Genomic DNA, 27,650 nt, shown 5'->3' on the forward strand with positions numbered 1-27,650 from the left:
GGTTGGCAGGAACAACTTGGGGGAAAAGTCCGTGCTTGAAAATCTAAGACAACAGGTGAAGTGCGATTAGTGAACGACATAGGATGTTCTTAAAAATCGCAAAGTGCTTTCAGGGGCTGCAGCGTGTCGGTGTGTGTACCGAGGGGGGTTACTGAGCAGCATCCTTTACCGCCAGCCCCGCAGCCTTGGGGAGCGCACAGTAACGAGAGCCCCGATGCCTGGGGCAGCCCCGTGCGGGTCGGGCCCTTGAGAAGGTGCCTGGGAGTGCCCGGGCGCAGCCCGCCCGTCCCGCCGGCTGTGCTGGGGGCGGCGTGCCCGGGGTGCCGGCAGCGGGGCGGGGGCGGCCGGGCTGCCCGTGCGGCGCTCCCCCCTCGCCCCCAGCCCCTGCCGCTCTCCCCGGCTCCCGGCGGCGCCGCCACTCCCCCCCCGCCCAGCCGGCGGCCCACGGCGCCGGGCGCGGGGCATAAAGCCCTCCCCGGCGGCGGGCCGGGGCGCAGCCGGCCGCAGCGATGGAGGCGGCGGGCGGGCGGGCGCTGCGGGGCGCGCTGGCGGCCGTGGGGCTGCTCTCGGCGCTCAGCGCCGCCGGGACGCTCTTCCTGCTGGCGCAGTGGCGGGAGCTGGGCGCGGCGCTGCGGGAGCTGGAGGCGGCGCGGCCGGCCGCGGGCAACGGCTCCGTGCGGGACCTGCTGGGGGCCGGCCCCGCGCCCCCCCCGCAGCAAGCGGAGCCGCCGCGGGGAGCGCGCCCGCGGGCACGTGCGCGCCGAGAACGACGAGATGCTCATGATGATGACCTACTCCATGGTGCCGGTAGGGCGGAGGCGCCCGGCCCGGCGGGGCGGGGAGGGGGGACCGGGGAGGGGGGACCGGGGAGGGGGGACCGGGGAGGGGGGACCGGGGAGGGGGGACCGGGGAGGGGGGGACCGGGGAGGGGGGGGGCGGGCCCAGCCCACGGGGGGGCCCAGCAGGGCCGGGGGCCCGGCGCCGAGGACGGCCTGGCCCGAGGAGCGCGCTGGGTGCGCACCGTCCCCTCGCCGGGATGTTCCCGCTGCGGCGGCAGCCGCCCGGGGCCCGGGGCCGCTCGGCTCCTGCCGTCCCCCCGCGGTGCCGAGGCGCTCGCGGCCGGCGGGCCATGCGGCTTAGGGCCACGCTTGCAGCGACGCTCGTACGGAGGGATGGAGCGGAGCCGCTCTTAGTGGCGTGGACTTGAGGAACTTCCCCAAGATGAGTTGCAATAAAAAGCCCGCCTGCCAGCTTCCGAGGGCGTTAAATCTCTGCGCCACCAGCGGCGCCCCACGCGTGTCTCTGGCCGTATCGTGGGGGCCTGGCCGCTCCTGGGGCGCCCGGTCCTGGCGGAGCAGCCGGGCCGGCCGCGGGGAGCCGCCTCCCTGCCGGGACGCCTGAGGGGAGCGGCCGGGGCGCCCGCCCTGCGCTGGCGGGAGCGGCCTTGCTGGCAGCGGCTGGGCCGTGCCCGTGAACTCTGAGACAGGCCATAGAGTTGAAACGTTCTGGTCCCATTGAAAAGCTTTTAAGTTCTGAGTCGGAAGAAATACAAGAAAAATGCTGCTCTTGCGGCCACCTGAGCCGAGGGCCTGTCCCGGGAAGGCCTGAGCCTGCCCAGGGAGCTCGCTCCAGCTCTGCCTGGTGTAACTAGATGTAACCCTCACTAAATAATAAAAAAATACTGACAGAAATTACCTTTTCAGCAATGTTCCGCTGGCAGTTTTGTTAATAAACCCTTGCAATGATGATTTTCCAGCGATAACATCGCCATTAACATATAGAGCTAATGAGGTTGTAGAATGTAGGGGTTTGTAGCCTAGAGTTTTAGTAATGCAGTTGTTTGCGGTTTTAGAATAAATAACAATTTTTACTTATTTATTTAATCATATATAGCTAAGGTCATTTAAGTCAGAATGGTCTTAAAAATAACACAAATAATACATATTTCAGCCCTGTGGTAATTCGGGGGGAGGGGGAATAAACATTATTTTAGGGCAAAGTGGAATATAAATCGCTATTTTTTGAACCATAATTCTCAAGTTACTGTTTCTGAGCAGGTTTATTTCAAATTAAAAAACTTAAATGGCTTTGTAGAAAGATATGCCATAAAAATTGGAAGAAATACGTTTTCTTTAGATTTTTTTGCATCAGGTAACGTTAAAAAAAAATTGCTGCTCCCACAAAATATTTTTGTGTGCTGTATCTAAGCTTTTCATCAAAACACTCAGTCAAAACTTCTTCCTCTTTCTTTTAAGAAATCATCTTTGTGTTTGGGCTTATTTTGTTCCATCCGATGGGGTTCTTCTTTGAGTCTAAGGGATCCAGAAATAAATTTATGGGAGAAGAGGTTCAGATCCTGGCAGGGATAGTTATGATGCTGTTAGTGCCATTTGTTGTTAGGTGCTCAGCCTTGAACCAGCAGTGGCAGCTGCACTTCCAGATAGTTTTCACAGGGGCGGTTAAATACACCGCTCTGCTGTCATTAGGTAGCACGTATGGATTAAATTAATTTTATTGCTCTCTCCAAATATCACCAAGCGTTACAGTGTATACTTCAACAGCATGCAGCAAGGCTATTCTCTTGTGCAGCTCCTCCATGTAAATCACCACTGTGATGCTGCTGTGTGCAGTGTGCTTCATTTAAATGGATGTATCCTTGCAGGAGGTTGCTTGGGGTCTTTTTGTGCCTTTTTTTTCTTACAAAATTTCCATCAAGTATTTTTCATCCTGGTTGCTGCTCAGAAGACTGTGTAACTATGTGCAGACCCACTTGCTCAAGGGGAAAAAAATCCTTAGAAAAATTTTCAAGAACCTCCCCTCCCACTCCTGCATTTTTGTATTGTGGATCTAACTCCCACTAATGTAAAACGAAGACTTGAATACTTTTTGTAGCATGAGACAAAGTTCCTTATAGTTGGTGAGATGTTCTCTGCTACACTGGTGGGCCTTAGAACGATATTCCAGCCTCTGCTGAATGTGGGCCCTGAATGGAGGTTTTGTCTGAGCAGGATCTCTGCTGTGGGGCAGGCACGGATTTCTGCAGGCGTGTGCTGCAGGTATCGGTGTCCTACTGCTCTGCACAACAAGGTCAGGGTAGAGCTCTCGTGGCCACTGTTTAAGAACTTTTGAAATAACTTTAGGCATCAAACCCCGTATTTTAGGTTAAATAAAGTGAGTATATTTTTTGTTTTGGGCCTTTTGTTTATTTATACATATAATAAATTATACCTATTTATTTTGTAAGAGGACAAAAATAGGAAATTGGCAAATGTGATGGTGTAGATAGGCTGATGAGAGGGTAACAGTCCAGTAAGTTTGAAAGTGAGATTTAAGACAGTGCAAGAGGTGGTAGCTTATGGATATCTAATTATCTGAGTAGCTCCTTCGTAGTTTAGGTTGTCTTTTTTTTTTTTTTCCTTCTTTTTTTCACCTTTCCCTCATGAGAAAACTAAGCTTTTAGTATTTATATAATACTTTTCTCTGTAGCTTTTCTTCATGGCAAAGGTGATGCTGGCTGATTGGATGACTGGTGTACTCATCTTTCATAATTAAGCTGGAGGCTCTGTTGTAGGCTACTTGCTATAATGCACTCGCTTCTTGAATGCCGTGTTTTTTAATTGTCACCTGAATTGCACTGATTGGTAAAAATAATGCTGCTGAGGTAATTGGAGGGCCCCAAAGCAAGCTGTAATCACTTCAGCAACCTCAACAAAACCATCCAGATTAAAATGCAGTTTGAATTAGAGAACACATGGAGAATGTGTATTTTTCACAAATCACAGGGTAAAGTCAAGTGTGTTTGAGGGGCATGAGGGGAAAGAGAAAAAGCAAATTCTGATATTTAAAACCAGCTAGCTCTTCTCAGCTAATTGAGTCCAAAACCTCTAACTATAAGAGCTGTTCCAATACAGTCTGGAATCCAGTAAATTCTCCATATGTATCTGATAGAATTAAAATCCAGAGTCAAATATAGTTTGATTTTGCAGCAAAATAATACGTGCCATCAAAATAATTGTCCTTTATTTGAGTTAGTTACATTTGTCACTTGAAGCTAATGATGCATTGATTTTAAAAATAAAGATTGACCATGGCAAATAAGCTTGCTACGATTAAACATAAGTCTGCCTTTCAGATTGACTTGAACTTGTTTGTTCTGTCTTGGGACTAGTGCATTGCATTATTTGTAAATAGAGCTATTATACAACGATGAATAAATGTGCAACTCTGGGTAAATAGTTCTTTAATGATCATGTATTGCACAGCCCTGAAATGATGATCTTTTTCTGACTATAAGCGTTAGACTTTCCCATAAAGGGCTGAGGCACTTCCAATGCTTGTGTTTGTAATATTCTCATTTCTGCTGGATGTTTTGGTGAGTTGCAAAACATTTTTAGAGTGTTGACTCTCAGCATGCGGACATGTAATGTGAATGTTTGCCCAGCCGAACCCCGTGTATTTTGTAAAGCTGACTCTTTAATTGATAAATTGTAGTCTATTCTAGATTAAAAGCATCTGTATGAATGTCTCTTCCATCTTGGTTTTTATAAAGTCTGTCAGTGTTGGGATGAAGTATTTCGAATGGACAAAGGTCCATTCCAAATCCACAGATCTTGCTTATTCCAAGATAAGAAAATGCTTTCTTGGAACAGAGGTCATCTTTCTCACTGGATATGCTATGTTGGAAAAGTATCCATCCTTTGATATGAATATAAAATAAACTTGAACATAATTTTTATTGGATGATGTTGGCTTTTAATACCTTCCACTAATAGAGTCAGTGCATGGACAACCACACATGTTTTACAGTAATGTGTGAACTTTAGTGCCTACTTGGTGTATAGTGTTGTCTGCCCAATATTTTCTTCGTATTTTCAGTAAGGTTTAAAATGAGGCATATTGACCGATTCACATGAGAGAATCGGTGCCTGAAGAGATGGGTGCTGTCACAGTGTTAAGGTAGTTCTAAATGGTTTATTCTTACAAGCACAGAGTGGCTGGTTGCATCTTTGTTTTTGGAATTATTTCTATAGGCCAAGTAAAGTAGATACTTTTGTGGCGTGGATTGTTTTCAACTTTACTCTCTTTGCAATATTAGGTCCGAGTGATGGTGGATTTATGTAACAGCACAAAAGGGATATGCTTAACAGGTATGTTTACTGCCTTAAGCATTACACCTATGTTACCTTCAGGAGCACAGAATTCCAGTGTTTTCAAAGAACTTGAGGTCAATGACTACATCAAAGAACTATACTGTTTACTCTATCAGAATTTACATATCAATTGGATTATTTATTTAAAAAAGATAATAGGTGCTACTTAGGGACTTATCTATACCTTTTTAATGGAAATGCTGGAATTTAAGGAGCTCAGTTGATGTTCCTTCGAGCTGTTTCTTTCCCATGTATTTTCAGTAGCAAATCTTAGAGAACTGGATGTTTAAAATGCTAGTTGAGGTTTAGTTTTGGTATTTTTGTGTATGTCCCCACACTTCAAGGCTGTTATGGGATGAATGTATAGGATATAGAAACTTGCTTCCATTGTAACTGCTGTGGAGTAGTGGGACTTAGATGAGCAACGTATTTGTTCCCATCTGCATTGGACCACGGTAGCATGACGTTGGGTTTCACATGCCACCAGTGAGAAGCTGGAACGGCTGATGGCTAGGACAAGAGGAGCTGTGAGAATTTTCTATGTGATTTGGTGAAGAGAATGTTAGGTCGTAGCCAATATAAGGGCTGTGATCCAGCTTTGAAGTCTGTAGTAGAGTCATGTGTTCTTTTTGGAAATGAGAAGATTAGAAATAAGCTGCTTTTTATGAGTTTAAGAAGACGCTTCACTTGCTGTCTGGTTTGTATTTTCACACTGCTAAAAGGTCTGTTTGGCTCAACTGATTTCAACATAAATGAGAATTACCGTAGTATACACAGATGCTAAATACTACTTCTGAAACTGTAGATCAGTTCTGATTTCAACTGAGGCTGAACTACAGATGACTTAGAAGTTTGTTTCTTTGGGCTCCAGAGTTCTGAATTCACACTACTTGGTGCCTCCTGCACCTTTTTACTCTCTTGACACTATTACACTTTGTCTCTGTTAGTGGCTTTCTCTGCTATAGGCCTCTACATTTGCTCCTTTTTAAGCACATTTCTTATTTGTCTTATGCTCATACAAAGGTAATCGAGATCCTCAGTTTTTGAGGTGAGGAAGTAATTGAGCGCACTAATGGGCATAACATTGTAGCGTGGAAAAGATGGTGGTTTACTGGAAGATTGGCAGAAAGATGTTAACTGATGTTACTGCCTATACTGATGAAAAGGGATAATTGCTGTAATGGTATTATAAAATGGTTTTTGCTTTACTCATAATGCTAATTAATGCTGAAAACTGTCATCTTTAGGGAAATCTGGTAATTACTGTTATTTTCTGTTGTAGAGAGTTTTGTCGAAAGAAGATAGTACTTTGTTGGCTGGATAAAAATGTTCACAGAACTGATTTTGTTCTTTAATTGCAGGGTTTTGTTGGTTTTTTTTTTTGTGTGTGGTTTTTTTTTTTTTTTAACGTGTATTGGAGTTCACATAAGATAGATCTTGTTACAGAAACATTTTCTGGTTTACTGTTGCTTCATTCTTGCCTGCTATGCTTTCTTCTAGTTAAGGCCCCATACCTGAACTCAGTCAGAGTGAGATAGGTTTTATTGTATTACATATTGCTGAATAACAGGAGCAAGTCTGATTTCTAATACACCAGCCAGGTTCTGTGGGGAGCTTGGTCCAGTCTGGAGAACAATTACATGTGAAAAGCCTGATTGTGATTTAGAGACAGTTAACAGGAATGATAGAGTTTTGGTGGTTTGTGGTTTTTTTCCTATTTAAATAGTTTGAATCCTGAACTGCTAAGAAATCTCTGTAAAGCAGAGAAGTGTAGCATGTATTTTTAATGTGTCTTTTCAACAGGGTTTTTAATTGTGACATTCACCAGTATTGCAAAGCTATTCTTCTTCTGCTATAATGGGATATGGAGAACACATGTACGGAATTGTACCGAGTGCTAGCTGCCTTGCATCCGTGGCATTGTAAAGGCACCTTAGCCTCTGACAGGGAGATTACATTGTCGAGGTGGTTGTTTGTCAAACCATTATCAGATGAAATTTGCAAAAAGTTATGTTTATATGTAATCACTTTTAAGGACACTCTTCCAGTGAGTCTGACTTTATGCTAATGCTCAAATAGTTATTTATAATACAAAGCAGTTAAATCCATAGGTGTTCATTTTGAAATTTGAGGGGCTTTCCTCCCCATTTACTGTTCTGATCTGATGGTAATCAATTAAATTTGGAATGGCTTTTTGTTTTCTTGCTAGGCTAAACTCACCATTTCTTCTTTCTTGTGTTCTTTTCCTTGTTCTTGTTGTAGGCCCCCCAGGTCCCCCAGGTAAGACAATTGTGGTAACATTTTTGGGTAATTGAAACAGATGCTGGTACAACATGTTGAAATGGAGAAATGTATCTTTAATAGAATACACTTCCATTGCTAATTAGAATGAGGGAGGGTTGAATGCCTGTCTGCCTTTATAATTTTTGTATTTGGGTCAACTCATGCCCCTTCTGAGAAGGGGGAGGTTGTAGACATTATACTTTTCCCGTGGAGGGAATAGAAGAGTTTCACATTTACTGAAACATATTTGATCAAAGCCAGAGGAAATTAGGAGCGTAAGTAGCATTTAGCTGAAAAGATGAGTGTATATACATAAAAAATAAACCCGAGTAAACTGATACTATAATTCAACACTAAAAACACCGCCTTGGAAAATGGTGGTCACTAATTCCATCCTCCCAACTCCCCCATAACTCTTCCTCCTTTCTTACTTGATTGTCTCTTTCTGTTCTCACTCATGTGGTTGCTAGGCTATGTGAACAGTTACTTGCTTGCTTTCTGTGCTTCGTTAGCTGTGGGTCTGCTTAGAATAATTCTCTGTATGAGAAAAGTATCAGGCACGTTTTGTTTGTGGGGGTTCAAGTAGTGACGAAGAGGGAGCAGTTGTCTTCTCTATCGACAGATCATGGTTTGGCACTACGGTGTTCTGGACAAGTAGGTAATGCTTTTTTTGTGCTACATGAGTCCTGCCAACGTCACAAGCAATATTAAAGCTTATGTGGCTTGTGGAAGATGTTATAGTCACTGCCAAATTCTGAAATAGGATGAGTTCCACTGTGTTTGACCTTGAAGTGGGATCCAAAAGGCTGATCTGTGCTGGCCTTTAGCGCAAAATGTGTGCAGTATTCATTTCGGTCAGTTTTCTTACGCTAAGGCCAGGGCAAACAAGCACCTTACCTTTAAGTTTGATTTATAGTTTGTTTGTTTGTTGTGGCAGGGTGTTTTTAGTTTGGTTTGATGGTGGGTTTTGTTGTTTGTTTTTTTTTTTCCTCGGGTCTTTTTTTTTTTTTTTTTTGTAAGGAGAATTGGCAGGGAGAACATAATGGCCAATTAGAGGATTTTGTATGCCAAAGGAATATATATACACATATAAATATACTATACGTAAGCATAGTAGACTTAAGGATAAATTGCATTTAACAGTGAAAATTCAGTTATGCTGTTTGATTTGTTCAGGGCCTCCTGGACTTGATGGACTGCCTGGCCACAATGGATCAGATGGACTCCCAGGTATACCAGGACAAAAGGGAGAACCAGGAATAAATGGAAAAAGAGGAAAAATAGGTATATATTTTTTTTTGGTGATTGTTTAAAAAATAATCCTTTCTTACTATTATATTCAGACTTAGTTGCTTTCAGAGCTTTGTACAGGGGGAAGGGTATCAATGTTTAAAAAGAAGCTGCATGTTGCAAAATTCTGTAGCATTCATTATCTTACACCGAGCTTTGGAAGGTTACTCCAGACTACTTCCACAGTGAGGAAGATGGTATACATAGATCAAAGCTGTGGCGTGCACCCAGTTGAATCTCAGTATTCTGAACTTGCTAGTGAATACTGTTATTGTAGGTATATTTCCATTCCCTCAACCTGCCAACATAATGGCCCTTTGACTTCAGATGTCTTAAAAAAAGAAAGCCAGAGTTTGGGGGTGGGTAGAAGTTGTTATATGTTACCATAGTTTTGGTTCCAGATTCATAATACTATGGCAGAGCAGTATATTTCCATATTTTGCTTCTTTTCTATGTTGTCCATTTAGGCTGGAAACTCTTGGAGCAGCTTTTTTTTTTTTTAGTCTCCAGTAAACTTGGTAATGCAGTGGGGTCTCTAGGGTACTATATAATGTAGCTGACACACATGGGGCAGTTCTGTGTTTAGCCCCCAAGAAACTATTTGGCCTTACTGCTTTCGCCATGCCACGTTTCTGCTAAGAACAGAGAGAAGCAGAAGTGCCATCGTCTCTTATCTGTCCAGCTCATCAGCAGGCGAGGAATGGGCCAGGGCAAAGGCTGACTGCAGAGCACAGGGGTAGCCCTGGCATGCTAGGTTCGACCGATCAGCGCGCAGTGGCTGAGATAGCAGGTAGGCAGTTACCGCACCCCGAGCCTGCAAACTACTGTGGGGCTGTAAAACAGTAACCAGTTTATCCGCTGAGTTAATGATGCACAATAGCTACGTGCAAGCATGGATGGATAACTGGTGCTTTCAAGGCAGGGTGAAAAAGCAGTGGGCTTGCATGGTAAGAGGGTAAGGAGACAAAAGGGCATCGGAATGGTAGAGCTGAGAGGGTGCAGAGAAGAGGAGGGGTATGTTGATGAGTAGACAGACCGATGTTAGCAGCTTGGTACTTGTAGTGGCCCATCTATTATTCTGGATTTTGCACCTAGCTGTGTGGGCTTGCTGGCAGGTACAAGGGGAACGATTGCGTACTGTGTCTTGAGACACTACATGTTCTGTCGCTTCAGTGTTCTCCACAAATTTTTAAAATTGGAGATGAAAGTAACAACCAGTCTTCAGAAAGTCAGGTGGCAGTTGTGCTCAAGACATGTTGCAGGTTTCACCCCAAAACTGTAATTCTGTTTCTGATTTCACTAAATCAATTTGAATATTAAAACCATATATAGGAAACCAAGCATTGTCTTCTCAAGTATTAACAAATGTAATTTATTTGAAAACCTACACCTGCAAGAACATTGACATTTCTGTTTGTACAACTGTTATGTTTCTCTCTCCTAAAGCAAGAAAATACTAACTGCCACAAAAGTAGAGGGTGCAAGGTTTTGATGTGTCAGTTGTACAAACACACTGTTGTTTCCTTTATTGCAAAACTAAATCATTGTTTTCTTTATTGCAAAATTGAATCACACGGGACAAAGGACTACCTTGTCAAATATGTTACTTTACTAAGTGATCAAGTGCAAAATGTGGACTGATCGTGCTTCTAACAAGTGTAGAGGGAGTGTTACAGCAGTCATGGGAGAATGTTACTAGGTAGCTGTGTCTATGATCTGTTGAGACAGTGGAAAATGTTAAAAGTGCAATGTCTGCTGTAAAGTTAGTGTGTAATTGCTTTAAGAAAAAGTCTGGAGGGACCATAAAAGTGCCCTTTAATATCTTACAAATGTGAAATAAATATAGTACTTCACATCTTCCCTTAGTATTCCTACTTACCCAGAAATTCTCCAGCCGTTGTTAATGAGGCCCAGTGTATTTCATGATCAAAACTCAGAGATCACTAAGTAAAGAACGTATTATTTGCACCAGACGGATTGTACACAGTTTCCCTTCATATTAGGTTACAATGTTGTTTTGAAATCAGACCAAATTACAGCTACCCAGTTAAATACAGGTGAAAAAAAGAACCAACTAGAGTAAATAAGTTTTGCATTAAAAAAATACATTGATTAATGTTTAATATTGAGACAAGCGTTCTTGGTACTGACATGCTTTTTATTTCTAGGTGTACCAGGACCAAAAGGTGATCAAGGACAGAAAGGAGAACCTGGAGAAATGGGTTTACCTGGCAAGGATGGTATGCCAGGAGGAAAAGGTGCAAGAGGAGCAAAGGGTGAAAAAGGGGATGCAAACAATGATGTAATATTAGAAGGTAGGAGGAAGTGCTCTTAGGAGTTCTCTTGCAACAGTGTGCTTGACAGAAAAAGATAAACTCTGCTTCTGAAGCATGAATGTAATCTGCAGGGGCAGGACTAACCAGCATAAACATGTTACCCACAGTGAAGTTTGAGTATTGCGCTGCCCTAGGATATTATGCTCGCTTTTTAATGTAAGTCTTGACAAAGACTTTTCTGCTTGGGCTTTGTGTTGAAGTGTACATAAATTCCACCCTTTCCAGTACACTTCCAGACAGTTGACCTCCCCTTGCTCTTTCTTGCAGTGAAATTTTGTTTTTCTATTAGAAAATGAGGGGCAGATTTCCACTGAGGAATACATGAAACGGCCACAAATACAAGCTGTATAAAGGTATAGCACTGTAGCGCTTGAAGTTGAGGTCTTAGAATACAGTAAGTAAAAGGCAATGGTGCTTTGTAATGCTCCAGTATGCCTGTAATCCAGACAGATAAATTGCATTTGTCTTACAACTTGTGAAGTTCTGTGTGGTTCACCTTCTAACAGGCAGCATCCCAGTTTGTTTATTGCACCGTATTTCTGTACGCAGAAACTTCTTGAGAAGAGAGAGGTTGTTTTGGAGATCTCTCAAAGTCCATCGTGTGGACACATAGAGTTATCTGCAGGTTGCCTGTTGCCTGCAGGGCCTGTGACGTTATACTCTGTTTTGTACATAGGTGCAAAAGGTGAACCTGGACCCCCAGGCCCCCCTGGACCACCTGGACCCCCAGGTCCTCCAGGAAAACGTAAAGGTAAATGTAAAGCACAGCTGCAGGACAACATCTACAGCAGCAAATGCACAGGTCAGTTCTTTCCAGTGTTCTTCGTAGTATTACAAACTGATTGAAGATTAAAGTCATTGCTCCAAGTCTTACCAAACAGTAAGCATGTGTTTAATTTTGCTGCTGTCAGTAAAACTGCACAAACTTACAGCTGAGCGTGTGCTTAGGTGTTTTGCTGAACTGTAATTTGGATAAGGCAGTAAGCTATCTCCAGTATAATGTTAGTCTTTTAATTGTGCTTTGCTAATGCTTGAGCAAAGTATTACACATGGCGTTTTCTGTTAGATGAGGTATATTTGGAAAGTAAGAGAAAAGCAGTTGAAACGTTTAGGTTTTAAATGCTAAATTTTGATTTTAAGTGTAGATATAACACTTGTTAACCAGGCTCCATCTGACTATTCTACAAAATGAAATGCCTGGTCATTGGCAGAATTGAAGCCCCTTGAACTAGCTAAGACTTCTAAAAGCTGGAGGAATACAAAAGAGTTCTCTGAGACTTTGCATCCATTTGAAAATGTAAGTTTTGGAGCAGGATGAGCTTGAGTTCTTTTCAGTTGTTGCTGTTTATCATGACTGTATCCCAAATGACGAGTGGATCATGAGCCACCTTTTTTTCCTTCACTGTAGCTGTGTTGGTGAGATATATATGACTAATTGTAATATTTAGAAAAGAAAAATTAAAGACAGACTAGACTCCCTTCAGACTGTGGCTGCAAATTGCATGACAGAACCTGTTAGAACCAAAATATGAGTATCCAGACTGCCATGCCATAGACCGTATGCTGAAGTGTAGCACCTGTCACACTTTTTCTTATTAAAGTCACTGATTAGAGTGCTGACGTAATTAAGAATTTGCCATGAGAGATCTCTGGCATGATTTTCTGTTGTGCTGGATACTAGTAAATCCTCATAGATTTAACTTGGTATTGTGGATTGTTGAAAAAAAACGTATCAGTGTTCACGTCACAATTCTGTCCATGTTTTAGAACATCTTTTTCTGAAATAGATTAAAATTGTGCCTCGGATAGAATCCGTGTGTGTGTATGCATGTGCCCATGTGTATTTTCTCATGAGTGCTGCCTCTGCTGTGTGGAGCATGTATAAAGTTAGTTGGCATTTATCCCCTCCTCTACCAGGTGACTGGCTGGATGTACTCTGCTATCCTGAACAGTGTATTTTGTAAATACATTGACAGATATAGCCTATCGAGCGTGTTTTTCCATGCCTGAAGTTTATATGGATTTAAATATATCAATAATAGCTAAATACTTTGTGGAAGAAAGTGTTGGTGTCAATGAGATACCAGAGACTAAATTAATATTCTATATTCTATAGTAAACGCATTTATTACTATATTTTTATAGGCATTTATATTTATCATAGAAAAAATTAATTTAAAATGGGATTATTTCAGATAGGCTTGAATTTCTTTTTGCCTGTTTGAGCGGGAGTAACTTCTAAGAGGTTAACAGGAACATTGAGACTATGTGAAAAAAGTATTTGCAACTTTTGTAATCAACATCATTTTCAGCAACATTGAAAAGAAAAAGTAATCTCTGTGATCCTCGATCTCTCTAATGCTCTATAAACAATTCTGTTCTGAATTAGAAGTGTTAAATGACGGTGTGATTTTTCTAAAGGCTTTTCGGTGCCAGTTCAGGCACGTGGGGGCAGGGGGAATGGGTGCAGCTGGGAAAGCTGGTGCTTGGAAATGAAGGATGTTCTTACTCATTTTGTTGTGAAGATCAGCAGCCTTGTTTTAAAATTATTTCAAGATGTGTGTCTGAAGTTGCTGGACTTCTGAATATTTTGGCCAAAAATGTTATCATACGTCCCTGAAAACTGTCTCTCTGAAAAAAATACCTGGTTTTGAGACTTGCATTTCAAAGCACTTACTACATACTGGCAGAGGAGAGCCTTCATTTTGGCCAATGCAGAATTAGCAGTGGAAGGGGAGGGGAGCTGGTGATCTGGATGCTGAGGAACGTGGGTTCTACAAACACTGTGATGTTGTGATAACTGGGAAGTTTTGGTCCAAGGTATTAGTTGATTATGGAAAGAAAGCAAAGAGAAGCTGGTGCAAGAACAGCGGTGTACTTCTTGATTACTCCAGCCTGAGAAAGGAAGGAAACTTGTGGGTTTGGATCTACAGAGCAGGTCTGGCTGTCCTTGTCCTGTACCCCTGAGTGGCATGGCATTGGAGATGGTGTGCTCCTTACGGTCGTGGCTCTCAGTTACCGTTGCTACCCTTACAGTTCTGGCACGAATTTTCCTCCCAGCTGAGACGCCTGTCTTCAGAGAGGTCAGAGTGATCCTAAGAAAGAACAGCAAAGGATATCTCAGTTACTAATCTTTCACATTTCTGGAAAAGAAGGAAGTTATCTGCGAGAGTGTTTGCTAAAGTGGGGTTTCTTCTGTAATTGGGACTGTAGTTTCTTGATAGGCACGCTGAAAGGAAGGAGCACAAGAACTTTGTGTGGTTATTAAGTGTGAAACTAGCAGAGCAATTTGTATGTCTCACCCTTATCAGGGTGATACGTTTTTATGTCACCATCATTCTGCACAGTTTGCTGAGATGAAAAATCTTTTTTTGGTAATAATTATTATAAATGCTCTTAACCAGCGAATATTTCATAGTGGGTAGAACATATATCAATTATTTCCGCTCCTTATTTTTAATATAGCATGTAATTGTAGTAGCATTTAAGAACCTCAATCAAGAGATTCTGGGTATTGAAGTGTCAGAACAGAGCCCAAAGAGCCTCCTGACAACGGGAAGTACATAGCTGGAGTAGAAATCTCATTCCATTTAAAATTCAGAAATGCATGAACTGTTGTACAAGACATAATTGGACCATTTACTCAGGTAGCCTCTTTTCAAGTGTTGGAACAGAGTGAAGTGCTGTGGAGGATAAGCTATCTGATGGATTTCTGATGGATTATAAGTCCCAGTGAGCAAATGAGAGTTATGCTCAAATAACTCTGTGAAGATGAGATCTTCCTCAATGAGCACTTACATTTTATGAGTCAGTAGGCTGTGAGACCTTATTACCAAAATTCAAAGAATGAAATAGCTTTTGTTATAAAATACGTATATCCCTTTGAAAAAGAGAATACACATGCTGATTTACAACTGTAATTAACTTATTAAACAAGAATACAAGAATGATTTCTTTAAATTGAATTTTGAATCAGGTAAAACTATTTCTTTAAGAGAAGAGAATAATTAGTTGGAAGCTGAGGTATGTTTGTTCTCAATGGTACGATTAGCTAATTATAAAAGAAACAACACATCCCTGCTCCACATCGCCTCGCTCCATCCTTCCCACCCTCCCCAGACAGACCAAATCAATAGTTTTAATGTCTTGTAAACTCCATTAGCTCTCAGCTGGAATATTTTATTGTAGGAATCAGTAGGATATTTATCTTTTTTTTTTTGATGGAAAGAAAGCAGTGAAAGTTTCACTAGGAGTCTGTGATTGAAAACTCTCTTTTTAATCTTAGGAACTTTCTGTTTCATGCAGCTGAACGTCCTCAGAGGGTACTGCAGATATTCTCAAATGCAAATAGTGCACTCAGCTTCGCTGCAAACACTGACCTGGGCCTTGACTGTTCTATGGTCTTAGATAAACTACTGTATAGGGAACTGTTCATTCAGTAAACTATCTATTAGACTCAGCCCAAGAAAATTAAATTGTGCATTGCAACTTATAACTTGCCCTGAGGGTATTCCTTTTGTGAGATATTTTGACAATATTTTGAGGTCAGAAGCTGCAAAAGGATCTAGAAGTATCGCTAGATTCTAGCTATAGGCATTCATCTTCCCGTGGTTGGATTGACTCAGCTTTATTTTGGAGATACGCTGCGATCACTTACAAGCTTTCAATGTCGTATCACCAAATGTCCTAGATAAATGGGTAGGAGAAATATGTGGTGTTCTTGCTGTGTCTTGTAGTAGTTTCCTTCTGCATTAACGAGATGATACAATCTAAAGGAGAAAACAGCAATGCAGTGTAATTTTTCCTTTCTTTCCTGAATGTCACAGTACCCTTTCAGCATTACTTGATAGTTATTTCATATCTCATTTAAACTTCATCATAGCCCTGTAAGTCCCAGAAGAGGTTGGAAGGAAGCCATGAAAATGCATGTCCAAAAGAATTTGCAGCCTGCATGTCGAGCAGTGTGAAATGCGTAAGGAGATGAAAGTTAAGAATGGAATTGGGAAACAAGGCTGCAATGAAGTCAGGGTATCTTCAGCAAAGAGCTGAGAACCGTTCTCTCTGGTTACTCATTCTAAGCAAACTGAAACGTGTCACATTGTTTTAGAGGCAGAAGAGGTATCCAGGTTTAGAGGAAAAGGTCCATAAATAATTTCATTCAGGCATTGTTTCAACAGTAAAAGCTAAGAGGAAATCCAACTAGTTACTCTTTAAATTGTTGAGTGACAGGGAAAAATGTTTCCAGGTGTTTGTTTCTAAACGTGAACCATTGCTCGGTGTGTAAACAATACAGTGCATTATTTCCCTCAAGTCTTTCATATTGCTTCTTTAATGGCATGGATGACTGGCCTGCATTCCTAAGCATTACGTACACGGTGTCTGCGTTCGTACTTTATTGCTGTCTGGGGCATTAACAGCACAAACAAAAGTTCCAGTGTCGCCTGCAGAATACACCCTCTCTGCTGGTGGATGTCGATTTGGGCATGGAGCTTCTGAGATCAGTCACTGCTCCTTCCCAGGAAAGCATTTTTGGTATTACTGCTGGATCAGGCAGCTGCCAGCTGTCTCGGTTATCTAAGGAAAGGGACAACTCTGCCTAAGCAGCTACTCAGAAATTCACAGCTAAGGAATTAAATCTGTTGAGCAAAATTATTTACTTGGTTGACTGTCAGCCTGACAACTTTAAGGAAACAAACCAGCCTGGATACTTCATTTCCTTAGCGGAAGTGAGAGCAAGTCTTTTTTTATCTCGTTTTTTGACCAGACCAACCTAAGCCTTTTTTCCCAGATGAAACGGAATCCCAGTTGTTAATCCTTCATTTTACTAGAGTCATTGATGGGCACTTCTGTCACGTCAAATAAAGAAAAACGATGTGTTTTATCCTTTCCCTCTCAACTTTAGGGGAGACAGGTGCTGTACCGAATGATGATACCCTGGCTGGAAAAACTGAAGACAGAACCCCTGGTCCTTCAAAAAAAGCTGGTAACCTGCTACAGAGCACAACTAACTGTTACTTGACTGGTTTAATGTCACAGATAATGGACATGTGTGGGGTTTTTTTTTCTACTAGAATGTGTTATAACATCTGTAGGAAGTCCTGTTCACTTTGTCAGTGTACAGCAAACGTTTGGAACGTGGATGCGGGAACCCGCAAACGTAAGCGATGAAAGGATTTGGCTTACCATGCATTTTTCAGGTACGCTAGTAGTGCTCACCGATCAAAAAATCAGTTGTTACACTAACTTTGCTTTCTGAATTGCTTCAACCTAGACTAATACTTCTAATCAAGTACGATAGGGTTTTTTACCCACATCTTTTTGTCAGCGTGTTTTCCTATTACCTGTATAATACTTGACGATACATGTGCGTATAGACATTTGCAGTATATTTAGGTATTCTCAGAGTCAACATCAGATTTTGAAAATTTTAGGGTTTTTTTTAACCAATGCAAGTTTAAGTGCCTGTTGTTCATGCCTTTTTACTCTTTTATTTCAACAGTTTCCTATGACTTTACTTCCCTAAATTGTAGCTAGGAGTTTTTTGCCTTTTCCTTTAGCTAGCCGTGAAAATGAATCGGATGCTGCATAAGCTACATTTTGTGCAGGAAAATTTCCAGGACCTAAGTGGAAAAAGGGAATATTTCTGTCTATTTACCAACTGTGTTCAGGATTAGGGCCCATCAGGTCTGTTGGAAGCAGGATCTTGGACACTAACTCTATAGGTATATTTTTTGTGCGTGTGTGTCTCTGACTGCTTTATCAGGTACTAGCAAGTTGAATCAGTGAAAACACAAATACAATCGTTGTCTGTCAGATATTTGATTGAGATTGATCTTCAGTGGAGACTGAATTTTAGGGCAAAAAGTTCAAAATTAGACGAACTAAATAATAGCCCTTTTTTTCATGTTTTCCCCTTCGTTTAGGAAACTCTATAAAAGAATATGAGAATTCCAACGCCTTGCTGAATGACAGCTACAGGACCATTAACATCACAGGATTCTTTCATGGATGTGGTCATGCAGTACAAAACAATCATCTGTACTATCAAAAGGGAGGAACCAATGTCATTTTGAAGTAAGTCAAACAGCTGGCTTAAGGCAAGGGATGCTGTGGAAGGAGGGGAGACGGGTTAGAGTGACAGAGGTGAAGCAGACCACTTTCCTTGTACCATTTTATGTTTCTTTTTGGTCCTGTCTGGAGCAGGAAGAACGGGGGAATGGTTCAGAACTCTTTCCAGAACAAACAACTAATTCTTTCCAATCTGTAACTAAAACGTGGGCCACTGGCCTTCCATCTGTTGTGCAGGTGCTGTGGAAGGAGGGGAACGGGGAGGGTAGTCCAGGTCCATTACTCTGCTGTGACAGTCAGTTCTTCAAGCATTGTTCAGCTCTGTCTTAAGTGAGTAGTTACTACGTGGTAGGAGAACTGGGCCCCCAGATTAACGGGTTTTTCTTTTGGCTACCTTGGGGTCCAGTGGGTTTCTATTATACGCTACATTGCTGTGGGTCTTCTTGCACTTGGATTCTTTGCTGCGTTTGTAACTGCGAGAAACGAATGGGAACTGGCTAAGGTTCTGGGGGTCAGCACAAAGTATTTGATTTAAAAAAAATAAGCTGTGCATCTACCTGCATCAGAGTAAGAATTGGTTCAGCTGCAGTCTGGGGGACGTGGATGAGTGGTTATGTGACTGCAGCCCACTTGTGGAACTTGACTTTGCCGAGCTCCTTGCTGGATTGGTGCACAGGCTTTGCCCTTGGCTAGCGCTGTTCGGAGCTGGGAGGGGGTGAGCTGGGGCTGCTCGTGCAGAGGAATGCGCGAAGGCACCAGCTGAGGACATGGCGACCTGGTGAATTGCACATTCCCAGACGGAGGAGTGATCCCACTGTTTGATTCCCTTGCGATAAGAAGTCCCTACGGCTCTCCCAGTGTATCTCCCTGCGTCGGAACTGGGAATTATGTCTCTGTTTCTTCAGTTTCTACTGAGGACAGAGACAATACAAATCAAACTCAAAATCTCATCTTGTGGGAAGGGCCGAAGACAGACAGTCCAAGGGCAAGTCAAAGATTGCATCTGCTTTCAAGTTCTCTTACACGGCTCTGATGTCTGAGCCAAGAACATCACTGTACTTTGATGTCTGTTCACCAGCAGGTGTGAGTGCTGCCTTCCTATATTCTTTTGGATGCCAAGGAATGTGAGCAAGCTGCTTGGGTTCTACAGTATTTGTTCTGCCAAAGACAAGCTCACTTTTTGGCAACCTCCTTTAAATACCTTTAGGGCTTTTTGTTTACACATCGGTAAAAGACCATTTCTGTGATCACACACAGTGGTAGGACAGAGGTTCCTCACCTTTGCTTGGGTACTGTTAATTGGGAAATGCCTTCGTGTACAGATGAACACAAGTGGAATTTGCAAAACCTACGAAGTTGCTGAGACATGGCCGTTCTTTCAGTGATTCCCTCAAAGATTCCTTCAGCACAGGTGGAACGAGACACTGTGAATTCTGTGATAGTGAAGTCCTTACTTTTGGACCAGAGAAAAGTTTCTGGGAGTCTTTGTATTGATGTAATGGGAAAAACAGGTGAGGACCTGGCTGGTTCATTTTGCAAATGTTGAAAAAATATTGAAAAGGAGTTTCCTGTCATACTTAAAAGCTGGTAAAACTAGGTTTGTCTGACCTTTGGCAGGTTTTCTTGTGATGGTCAGATCCCTGTTATTATGTCTGCTTCCTGCATTCTTCCCTTGTTTCATAACATGCTTTCCCACCTCTGATACTTACGGTTGACTGCACTAACCTTAGTGATCAGAAAAAGTGTTTGTAGTTTGAGTTCCCTGTAGCTGATGAAAATATTACACTATATTGTGTCATTTACACCCCAAGGTGCCAGAGGATTAAGGAATTCCTGAACAATTTGGAGTTCCAGGTCAGACTGTCCTTGAGTGGGGGACTGGACAGAACCTCAGGAATGAGACCACACTTTTCTGCTCCTTTCAGGGTTTCCACACAAAAGAGGAAGACAGGGTGTTCTGTCTTGTAGATCTTGCACGTTTCTAATGAATCTTGAGATGCTTTTTATCTTGGCTTTTTTTTAGTAGAAAAAACCCTGAAAATCTGCACTTTGATGTGACTACTCCTGCTAAGGGCTGTCCTTCTAGCCCTTGCCCTTGCGCAAGGTTATTTACAGATGTGAATCGACTATCAGATGAACTGGGTTGGCACATGTTTCTCAGAGATCTCCAGCTTTGAAGCCTTTTTTTTCTTTTATTACACACATGCTGCTGGAATGTGGAGTTGCTGCAGACATGAATTTTACAAAAGCTGGGGGGGGAATCATCTAGTTACAGTTACTCTTGACTTTTCTTATGGTGATTTTTCCAGTATATGCTATCAGCGCCTCTCCCACAGAAAAATTATTCCTCCATTATCTTCCTTCTATTGTAAATTCCTAGATCTGAAATGTGCCTGTCATTAAACTGGGCATTTCAGAGCACTCTTGTAACTGCAGCAGATTCCTGTATTGAGTAACGTTTTTCCTCTATTCGAGGAACAGAGCTATGCGGCTGGATGGAAGTCAGAGGATGAGATGTGCTTCGTTACAGAAGGCATTACTTAGGATAAAGCATCCTCCTGCTAAAGCGCTGCGTTACTCAGTGATTAAATGCCAAGCGAAAATGTGTCTTGATAGTAGCTGATGACCCTCTCAAACTAGTAGAGGAACTCAGTCTGGCTGCTCAATGCTGCTGTCCTCAGACTATCATGCCATTAAGGAATTTCAGGGAATAAAAACAATTTTATACGTAAGAGATGAGACATTCAGAGGCCAGCATGAGGTCAGAATTTTGGCTCTGCAGACGTGGAATTTTTATTCCTTTGATGTTTACTTGAGCAAATCACTGCATTATCTGAACTGTTTTAAAAAGAGGAACTGTAAGTTTAGGTGAACCTGCCCAGAATTCATGCTGGTTTGGTCAATCCCATTTTCTCCCTTTAGTTCCCACCTAGTAGAAAGCAAACTTCTGCACAGCTCTCATTTCACAAGTTGGGCCTTCACCTGGCATCTGATTCTTTTTCATACCCGTTCCCTTCAGTTGCTTCTTTCATCCCAGTGATAATAAAGCTCGTAGACTAAATAAAGTGAAACCTACTGAAGGGAGTTCAGGTTCTCGTGCGCCTTTCAGGTCGGTTATTAATTTGGAATTATCTCCCAGCGTTTTGGAAGGTGCGTTGAGTGGAATACTTAAAAGACATCAGAATGGTCCTTGAACCCAAGTATTTTCAACAATGCTTCTATCTGTAATAATGCACTCTGAATTGCTTCAACCACCCAGCGCATGTAAACACGACGTTTTAATACAACATACCGAATACTTTATCTCATTTCAGACTTGGGCTTGACAAAGCGTCGCTGGGCGCACTGCTAATTGAAAATGCCTTATACCATGGTCGTAACTACCTCTTTTCTAACTCGAAGACGTATTTCAACGTAGCAGTGGATGAGAAGGGGCTTTGGATTATATATGCCTCAAGCACTGATGAAAATATTATAGTAGCACATGTTGATGAAGAAACGTTTTCAGTCATTCGGCATATCAATACCACATACCCGAAGTCCAAGGCTGGGAACGCATTCATAGCGTGCGGCGTTCTGTACGTCACCGACACCAAGGACACGACGGTCAGCTTTGCTTTTGATTTACTGAAGGAGCAGCCGATTGATGCGAGGTTTGAGTTACGGTCTTCGCAGTCTGTTCTTGCTATGCTTTCCTACAGTCTAAGAGATAAGAATTTGTACACGTGGGAGAACGGGAGCTTAATGATATACCCTGTACATTTTGGCAGATGAATATATTTTAAAACGTCAGGTATGGGAGCCTTGTTTGACTAAATAGATTATTTAAAGCGATATGATAAACACATGGGGGTCTCTCGTTATATTTCTGTTCACTGATGGTGGTTTGGAGTGTGCCTAAAAGGGAGATCAGGTGCCTTTGTATAAACACACTTCAATTATACAGGCCGTTCTCATCTTCTTAAAAGAATAGCTGTTCAGGATTGCAGCTGGCACGTGGTTAGCGCGGACTTGGCTTTTGTTTTCCCCCTGTTGTTCAGCCGATAATTATATCTAATGTACATTGATTATTCCGTGGTCATGTGCTCAGCAAGGACTATTTATAACTTCCAGTTGCAATCATCTTATCTGCAGTCATTTTCTACTCGGTGATTATGATCTAGGATAAACGCCTAAATAACGAAATTTTGTGTACATATACTTTCGTCACTTAATACTTTTCCACTGATGAACATTTCTTTTTGGACAAAAATAGACAGCTGTTAAAAATCATGGGGATGGAAATAGTTGTTTAAATAGAAGAAAAGCAGAAAGCTTCAAAATTTGGCAAGTCCAGTGAACTGTTTCAAAATGAAAAGCAAAATCCAGCCCGAGTACAAGGAAAACGGGAATAATGGCGTTACTAAATATTGAATATACATGAAGTTGTGTTTAGTAAATGGATTGTGGGAAGAAAAGTAACAAGGTATAGAATTGAAGATGTAAAATTTATGATTAAAATTCCCTTTTTAACAGTGCTTGTGTTGCTGCACTCTTCCTTGCCCGCTATGTAAACTATACCACTATAACTTGTTTATGACTGCGCTTAATTATATTAAGTTCTGTTTCTAAAAAAAAAGCTCCCCATGTTCCTCCATCCAAGTGAAACCATGAAATGAAGGGTTTACTTTTTTTGCTGTTATTCTTAGAATTACAAAATATCTTGAGCAGGAATGCATGCACTCATCGGGGTGCTTAGTGACAATTTGTTGTTACTGTTAATTCAGAGATTGCACATTCACATCCAAATTTTTGAGAGCCAGAGGTGAGAAATAATAACAACCAGAACAAAAGCCAAAAGTTGCTATTTCAGATGTCTGATTTTAACATCAAAACATAAACCCCTACTGTTGCTTTGCGTAGCTATGTTCAGAATCACGATCTCAGAAAACCCCCTACCTGCATTTCCAAGCTGCCTGTGTGTATTGGTAACGTTCACAGAGCTCATTCAAATATTTAGAAGCACAGTGTCACCGAAACCTTGAACTTAATACCCCTCTGTGACATCCAGGCACCTTGAAGGGATTAATGGATTTGGGAACATCTATGCCTGCAGAACCTTGTCTTGCAAATGTGCTGGAAAAATACCTCTGCTGCAGCGTGTGATACAGCCGTGACGGGGCCCGGCTGCACGCTCTCCTCAGCACATGTGCTGGTTTCACTAAGGCCAGGACTCAGGCCTTGCATGCTAAGGAGAGAGATGCAGCGCGAAATAAAAAAGCATAATTAATACTTCACACTAGCATATACATCTTCTATAAAGAGCAAGGGTTTTGTATGTGGTTCTGCTACTGCCTCTGTGGGGTGGGGGTCTTTTGGAGGGGGGTTAGTAGGTTTGGGGTTGTGTTGTGTTTTTAAAAATTGAATGATGGTACCAATAAAGTAGATTCTTAGGCTAAAAAGCAAGCTCCAGCAGTATACAGTTGAAGTTATAACTGCATATATATATAATATATATAATTTAATTTATACAGTTTAGGGCACATTATAGAAACTGTCACCTCTGGCTTATCTTAAATCGTGTTACGTTTCTGAATGGCACTGTTGAAGCACTGGGCTCAACGCTGGGAGAAGGCAGGGCAGTGCGTTCTGCCTCTTGGCCTCGCCGGGCTGGGGCAGAGCCAGGCTGGCTTCTTGCAGCTGCCTTGGGAGGGGGGGAAGGGGCTGAGTTGTTACCCTTCGGCGCTGCTAGGGCAGCTACAATAAAATGCAAACAGCTCCTCGGCCTTCAGCTCGGCACGGTGTGAGGTCACGGTTCAGCTCGCTCCGGCACTATCCCATCAGCCCACGGAGGTTTAGTTAAATTAATTTAAACATAAGGAGGAGTTCTGGAATGGACCATTCCCTGAAATAAAAGTAATTTATTTAACTTACAAAGGGAAAACTAAACAATGACATTTACTCATGTTTCTTTTCATACTTCTCCTACATCACAGCCTGCAATTTAAAATCACCTTTGGAGAAAGGTGCTTTTTATTCTAGTATATTTTACAACACAGCACAGACATCAAAATTTTCATTGGAGGAATAAGACAGTTTGTTAACATTTAAATATGCAGACATCCGTTCCAGTCTCTTAAGAACATGTTTTTTGTTTACAACAGAAAAATACATCCGACAACAGTAGCTAGTTATATTACAAGCAAACAATATTGAACTCTGCATAGTTTATACAATATACTGTGGTAATAATTTAATTACCAGTTTTTATCCACTATTTACTAGCTGGCCACATAAAGCCTGACATTCATCTGAAATGTGGCATTATACGTTCCATTGGTATTCTCTTAACAGCTTCATTTAATGAAGTTATTTTCTGGATAAATGAACTTCAAAACTAAAAGCTGGTTAGAATTCGTGGATGTCTTCACTACAAACACTTAGTGCTTACAGTACATTCCTAAAGTAAAGGCAGGTGTCCAATAGAAAATGTAGTTGTCAGAAGGAAAGGACAATAGTGTGCAAATTAAAACCCATTGCATTTAAAAATGTGTTGATGTGCAAGTTACAGTATCAAGTGTGTGTTAATACTAACTGGGAAAAAAAATATCTCCACATAAAATGATACATGTCTCACAGTACATTCTTGATTGCACGTTCCACAGCATTTGCATCCATTACACTTTCTTATGAAAATCAAATACACCGAGTACCCTTAATTAAAACTAAACTATTTTACAATGAGGAGTTGTACACATGCTTCAGGTAGTGGGAAAATTGAATAAAAATAATCAGAATCACATCAGAAATGCTTACTGACTTGTAGAGCCACAGTGCTTGTTAAGTGACTGACAGCTGTCAGAATCTTTACAATACACTTACTAAACGCAGTTGAGAGTTACTGAGCGATAACCCCATCCAGGCCTGACTGTGCTGGGTTTAATTCTTTATTTTTACAGTCGTGCATTTCCACCCTGGTGATCCTTGTGGGCATACTCAAAATACACCTGTTGAAAAAGTGGTTTGTGTTTATTTTTTTTTTAATCTTTCCCCATCATATTTAATGCTGCAGTAACTGCTTTGAAAGGAAACGACATTTCCTTTCCACAGTGGGTATCACTGTGTTTTTAGCTACTTAAATGGACATTATATAAAAACAGGATTAGCTCACAATGCTACAGAATGTCAAAAATGCCTGAAGGTACATTGAAAGCACTGGGAAGAGCCCGCATTTTCAGGGTGCCGTCTGCTCCACAGGAGAAGATACGATTGCCTTGCACAGTTTCAATCTGCGTGACACCAGCACCGATATTTCTGAAAATGGACTGCTTAGCGTGCTCATTTTTAAATGAATGAATTAAGTTATAGCCAGTCAGTCTCCACACCTGTATCAAAAGAATGACAAATGACAAAAGGAGATTAAAATTAGGATTTGTGTTTTTTTCTGTTCCACATTGCTGGCTGCTCTAAACCCTACTCAAAGAGAAAAGGTATTTTTTTGTTGTTGATTAGCAACAATTGCAACAAGTCCAAGAGTCTTGAGAGGCTCCCGCAGAAGCACAGGCCAGACAGCAAGAGGCTGCCTTGATGTGGACCAGCTGGTACATGGCCTGGTGATGCTGCCCTGTGTTGCCTGGTCCATAGTGCCCCTCCCAGGATCCCCTCCCCCCCCACCCCACGAAAGCTGCAGAAATTGACAGGTTGCATTTTTATCAGAGATAACTCTTGTCAGCTTTCCAGCAGCTGGAAAAGCTTTCCTGCTAAGGAATGCTGCTGAGCATAAGCTGCGTAATTAACGAGAGCAGTGGCACGGCTGGCTGAGCTGCCTGTTGTGTCCCCAGTTGCGGGAGCCCCCATCAGGACCGGGCCACAAAGCGTGCAGAGGCACAGAAAGCCCACACAACAGTATGCGGTCCGGCCAAGAGGAAAAAACCTGCTCCCACCTTCTCTCTGCCATCTCCTTCTATTTCGTTCCTTTAGTATTCAGGAAATAAGCCCTTTAAAACAGGGACTGTATTTCTGTGTTGGTTTTTTTGGTTGTTGTTCCTTGCTACTGTAACATCTCAGTAGCTGCATGGGGGTACAGTATCAGAGAACAAACAGAACCTGGCGCTACAGGAACTTTACACAACACTGAAGTTGCTGAGCGCCCCCTGCGTTCCAAAGAGAGACAGCCAAAGGCAAAACCAGGACATTTTTAAGAGAGAAAAGTAAAGATTTCAAAATAATGCACTTCAAGTTCAGTCACGTAGCTTTAAAAAGACTGTTTAATCTTTAGCAAAGAACTAAACCTACTTGCTTTAGAAGGGTATTAGTATACTGAAGTTTAAATTATAAACTTTCTACACGTTGTAAGGCAAACGTCACGTGTATCAAATGTAGGTTTGGGTTTTTGGGGTTTGTTTTTGTTTTGTTACTGCATTCATCTGGCTATTTACAGCGTGCTGATAAACTGACATCAATATCAGCTGAATGCTCTCCTATACGGCTGAGCGCCTCGAGACCTTCCTTACCTTCATGTTACCTTCTGCTGAGCCCGTGACAAAATAGTCCTCAGAAGGATCCAGTGCAAGGGCCTTAACGGCCGATTCATGCGCTTGGAAGGTGTAAAGGATTTGCCTCTGCCTGATATCAAAGATGCAGATGTATCCCTTCCTGCCTCCAGAAATCAGCAGCTGGTGTTTAGGCGCATACTGAAGTACTGTGGCACCATGATCATGGCAAGTGAAGGCTGAAGAAGAAGGATGTCAGGATTTAATAGATTTGAAACTGTAAGTAGTTTTTGACCTTAAAATTCACTACTTCTGCAAATTGTTATCTGAATATTTTCTAACTTGACAGATACGTTCCTTCATTTGGGTAATGTCATATCAGCTGACAGCTTTCTGCTCTCATAAGAGCTACACAGATCTAATGCACAAAGCAAGCATGACAGGCAGTCTTAATTTATTTTATAATACAGGCAGTCTTAATTTATTTTATAATACAGGCACATACCTGAATTTCAAAAATTCACCATATTACGTTCATTTAAATTCCCAAGTTAATTTAAATTTGTAGCTATGCTATCCTTTTAAGTATTAATTAACTTATAGATATTTACTATATTCTGATTTCCTTACCTGTTTTTCACAGGAGCCCTGACTCAGTCTCTTTAAAATGAGGCTGAACTCCTGTGCAATCTGCTAGTTCTAAAATACAAATCTCAGAATGCACCTGTTGCTTAAAGTCCTGCAGTTGTTTACACATGTTAAGATAGATGAATTTGCTCTTTTAAAAGCCCAGGATATTATATTTGCGTTTATGCATATTTTTCTTTCATAAAGCAACATGCTAGAATTTTGCTTTTTTTTTTTTTAACATGAAAAAGAAATTATTGAACTTGGTCGAATAGACACAAACATCTTTTCAGGCACCCAGCCCTAAGCCAAGGGCAGCAGACAGAAGGAGTTGCTTCTACTATTACCTACAGCTGCCTCTTCCTCTGTGCTCCAGCAGAGTACTGGATATCTTAATTCAGTGACAGTTTAAGTGAAAGCCTGCA

The 27,650-nt window shown here is 41.8% G+C and overlaps 2 protein-coding genes across 12 annotated transcripts in view; one reads left to right on the plus strand and one right to left on the minus strand.

Moving 5' to 3' along the window:
- Positions 1 to 383: 383 nt before the first annotated feature.
- Positions 384 to 22,644, plus strand: GLDN (gliomedin). Its single transcript, XM_055809553.1, has 10 exons — positions 384 to 807; positions 5,096 to 5,147; positions 7,413 to 7,430; positions 8,610 to 8,717; positions 10,892 to 11,038; positions 11,736 to 11,861; positions 16,962 to 17,042; positions 17,131 to 17,256; positions 17,983 to 18,133; positions 21,442 to 22,644. Exons 1-10 carry the CDS (start codon positions 775 to 777, stop codon positions 21,899 to 21,901), a joined length of 1,302 nt encoding a protein of 433 aa, XP_055665528.1. The 5' UTR covers positions 384 to 774; the 3' UTR covers positions 21,902 to 22,644.
- Positions 22,645 to 24,007: 1,363 nt separating this feature from the next.
- Positions 24,008 to 27,650, minus strand: part of DMXL2 (Dmx like 2) — a 55,197-nt gene continuing 51,554 nt past the window's right edge. For all 11 annotated transcript variants that reach the window (XM_055809536.1, XM_055809468.1, XM_055809515.1 and 8 more), the window contains 2 exons: positions 26,620 to 26,837; positions 24,008 to 25,491 (listed from right to left, as the gene is read on the minus strand). In XM_055809536.1, the coding sequence (XP_055665511.1) occupies positions 25,282 to 25,491; positions 26,620 to 26,837 (428 nt within the window). In that variant the 3' untranslated portion in view covers positions 24,008 to 25,281. The remainder of the gene's footprint in view (positions 25,492 to 26,619; positions 26,838 to 27,650) is intronic.

This window comes from Falco peregrinus, chromosome 1 (assembly GCF_023634155.1).
Source record: "Falco peregrinus isolate bFalPer1 chromosome 1, bFalPer1.pri, whole genome shotgun sequence".
Classification (NCBI taxonomy): domain Eukaryota; kingdom Metazoa; phylum Chordata; class Aves; order Falconiformes; family Falconidae; genus Falco; species Falco peregrinus.

Bases quoted from the DNA above. Each gene is read 5' to 3' on its own strand.
- GLDN (XM_055809553.1), top strand. From the start codon at position 775: ATGCTCATGATGATGACCTACTCCATGGTGCCG. The intron at 808-5,095 runs GTAGGGCGGAGG...TTGCAATATTAG, and splicing joins TGACCTACTCCATGGTGCCG to GTCCGAGTGATGGTGGATTT. The intron at 11,862-16,961 runs GTCAGTTCTTTC...TCTCAACTTTAG, and splicing joins CTACAGCAGCAAATGCACAG to GGGAGACAGGTGCTGTACCG.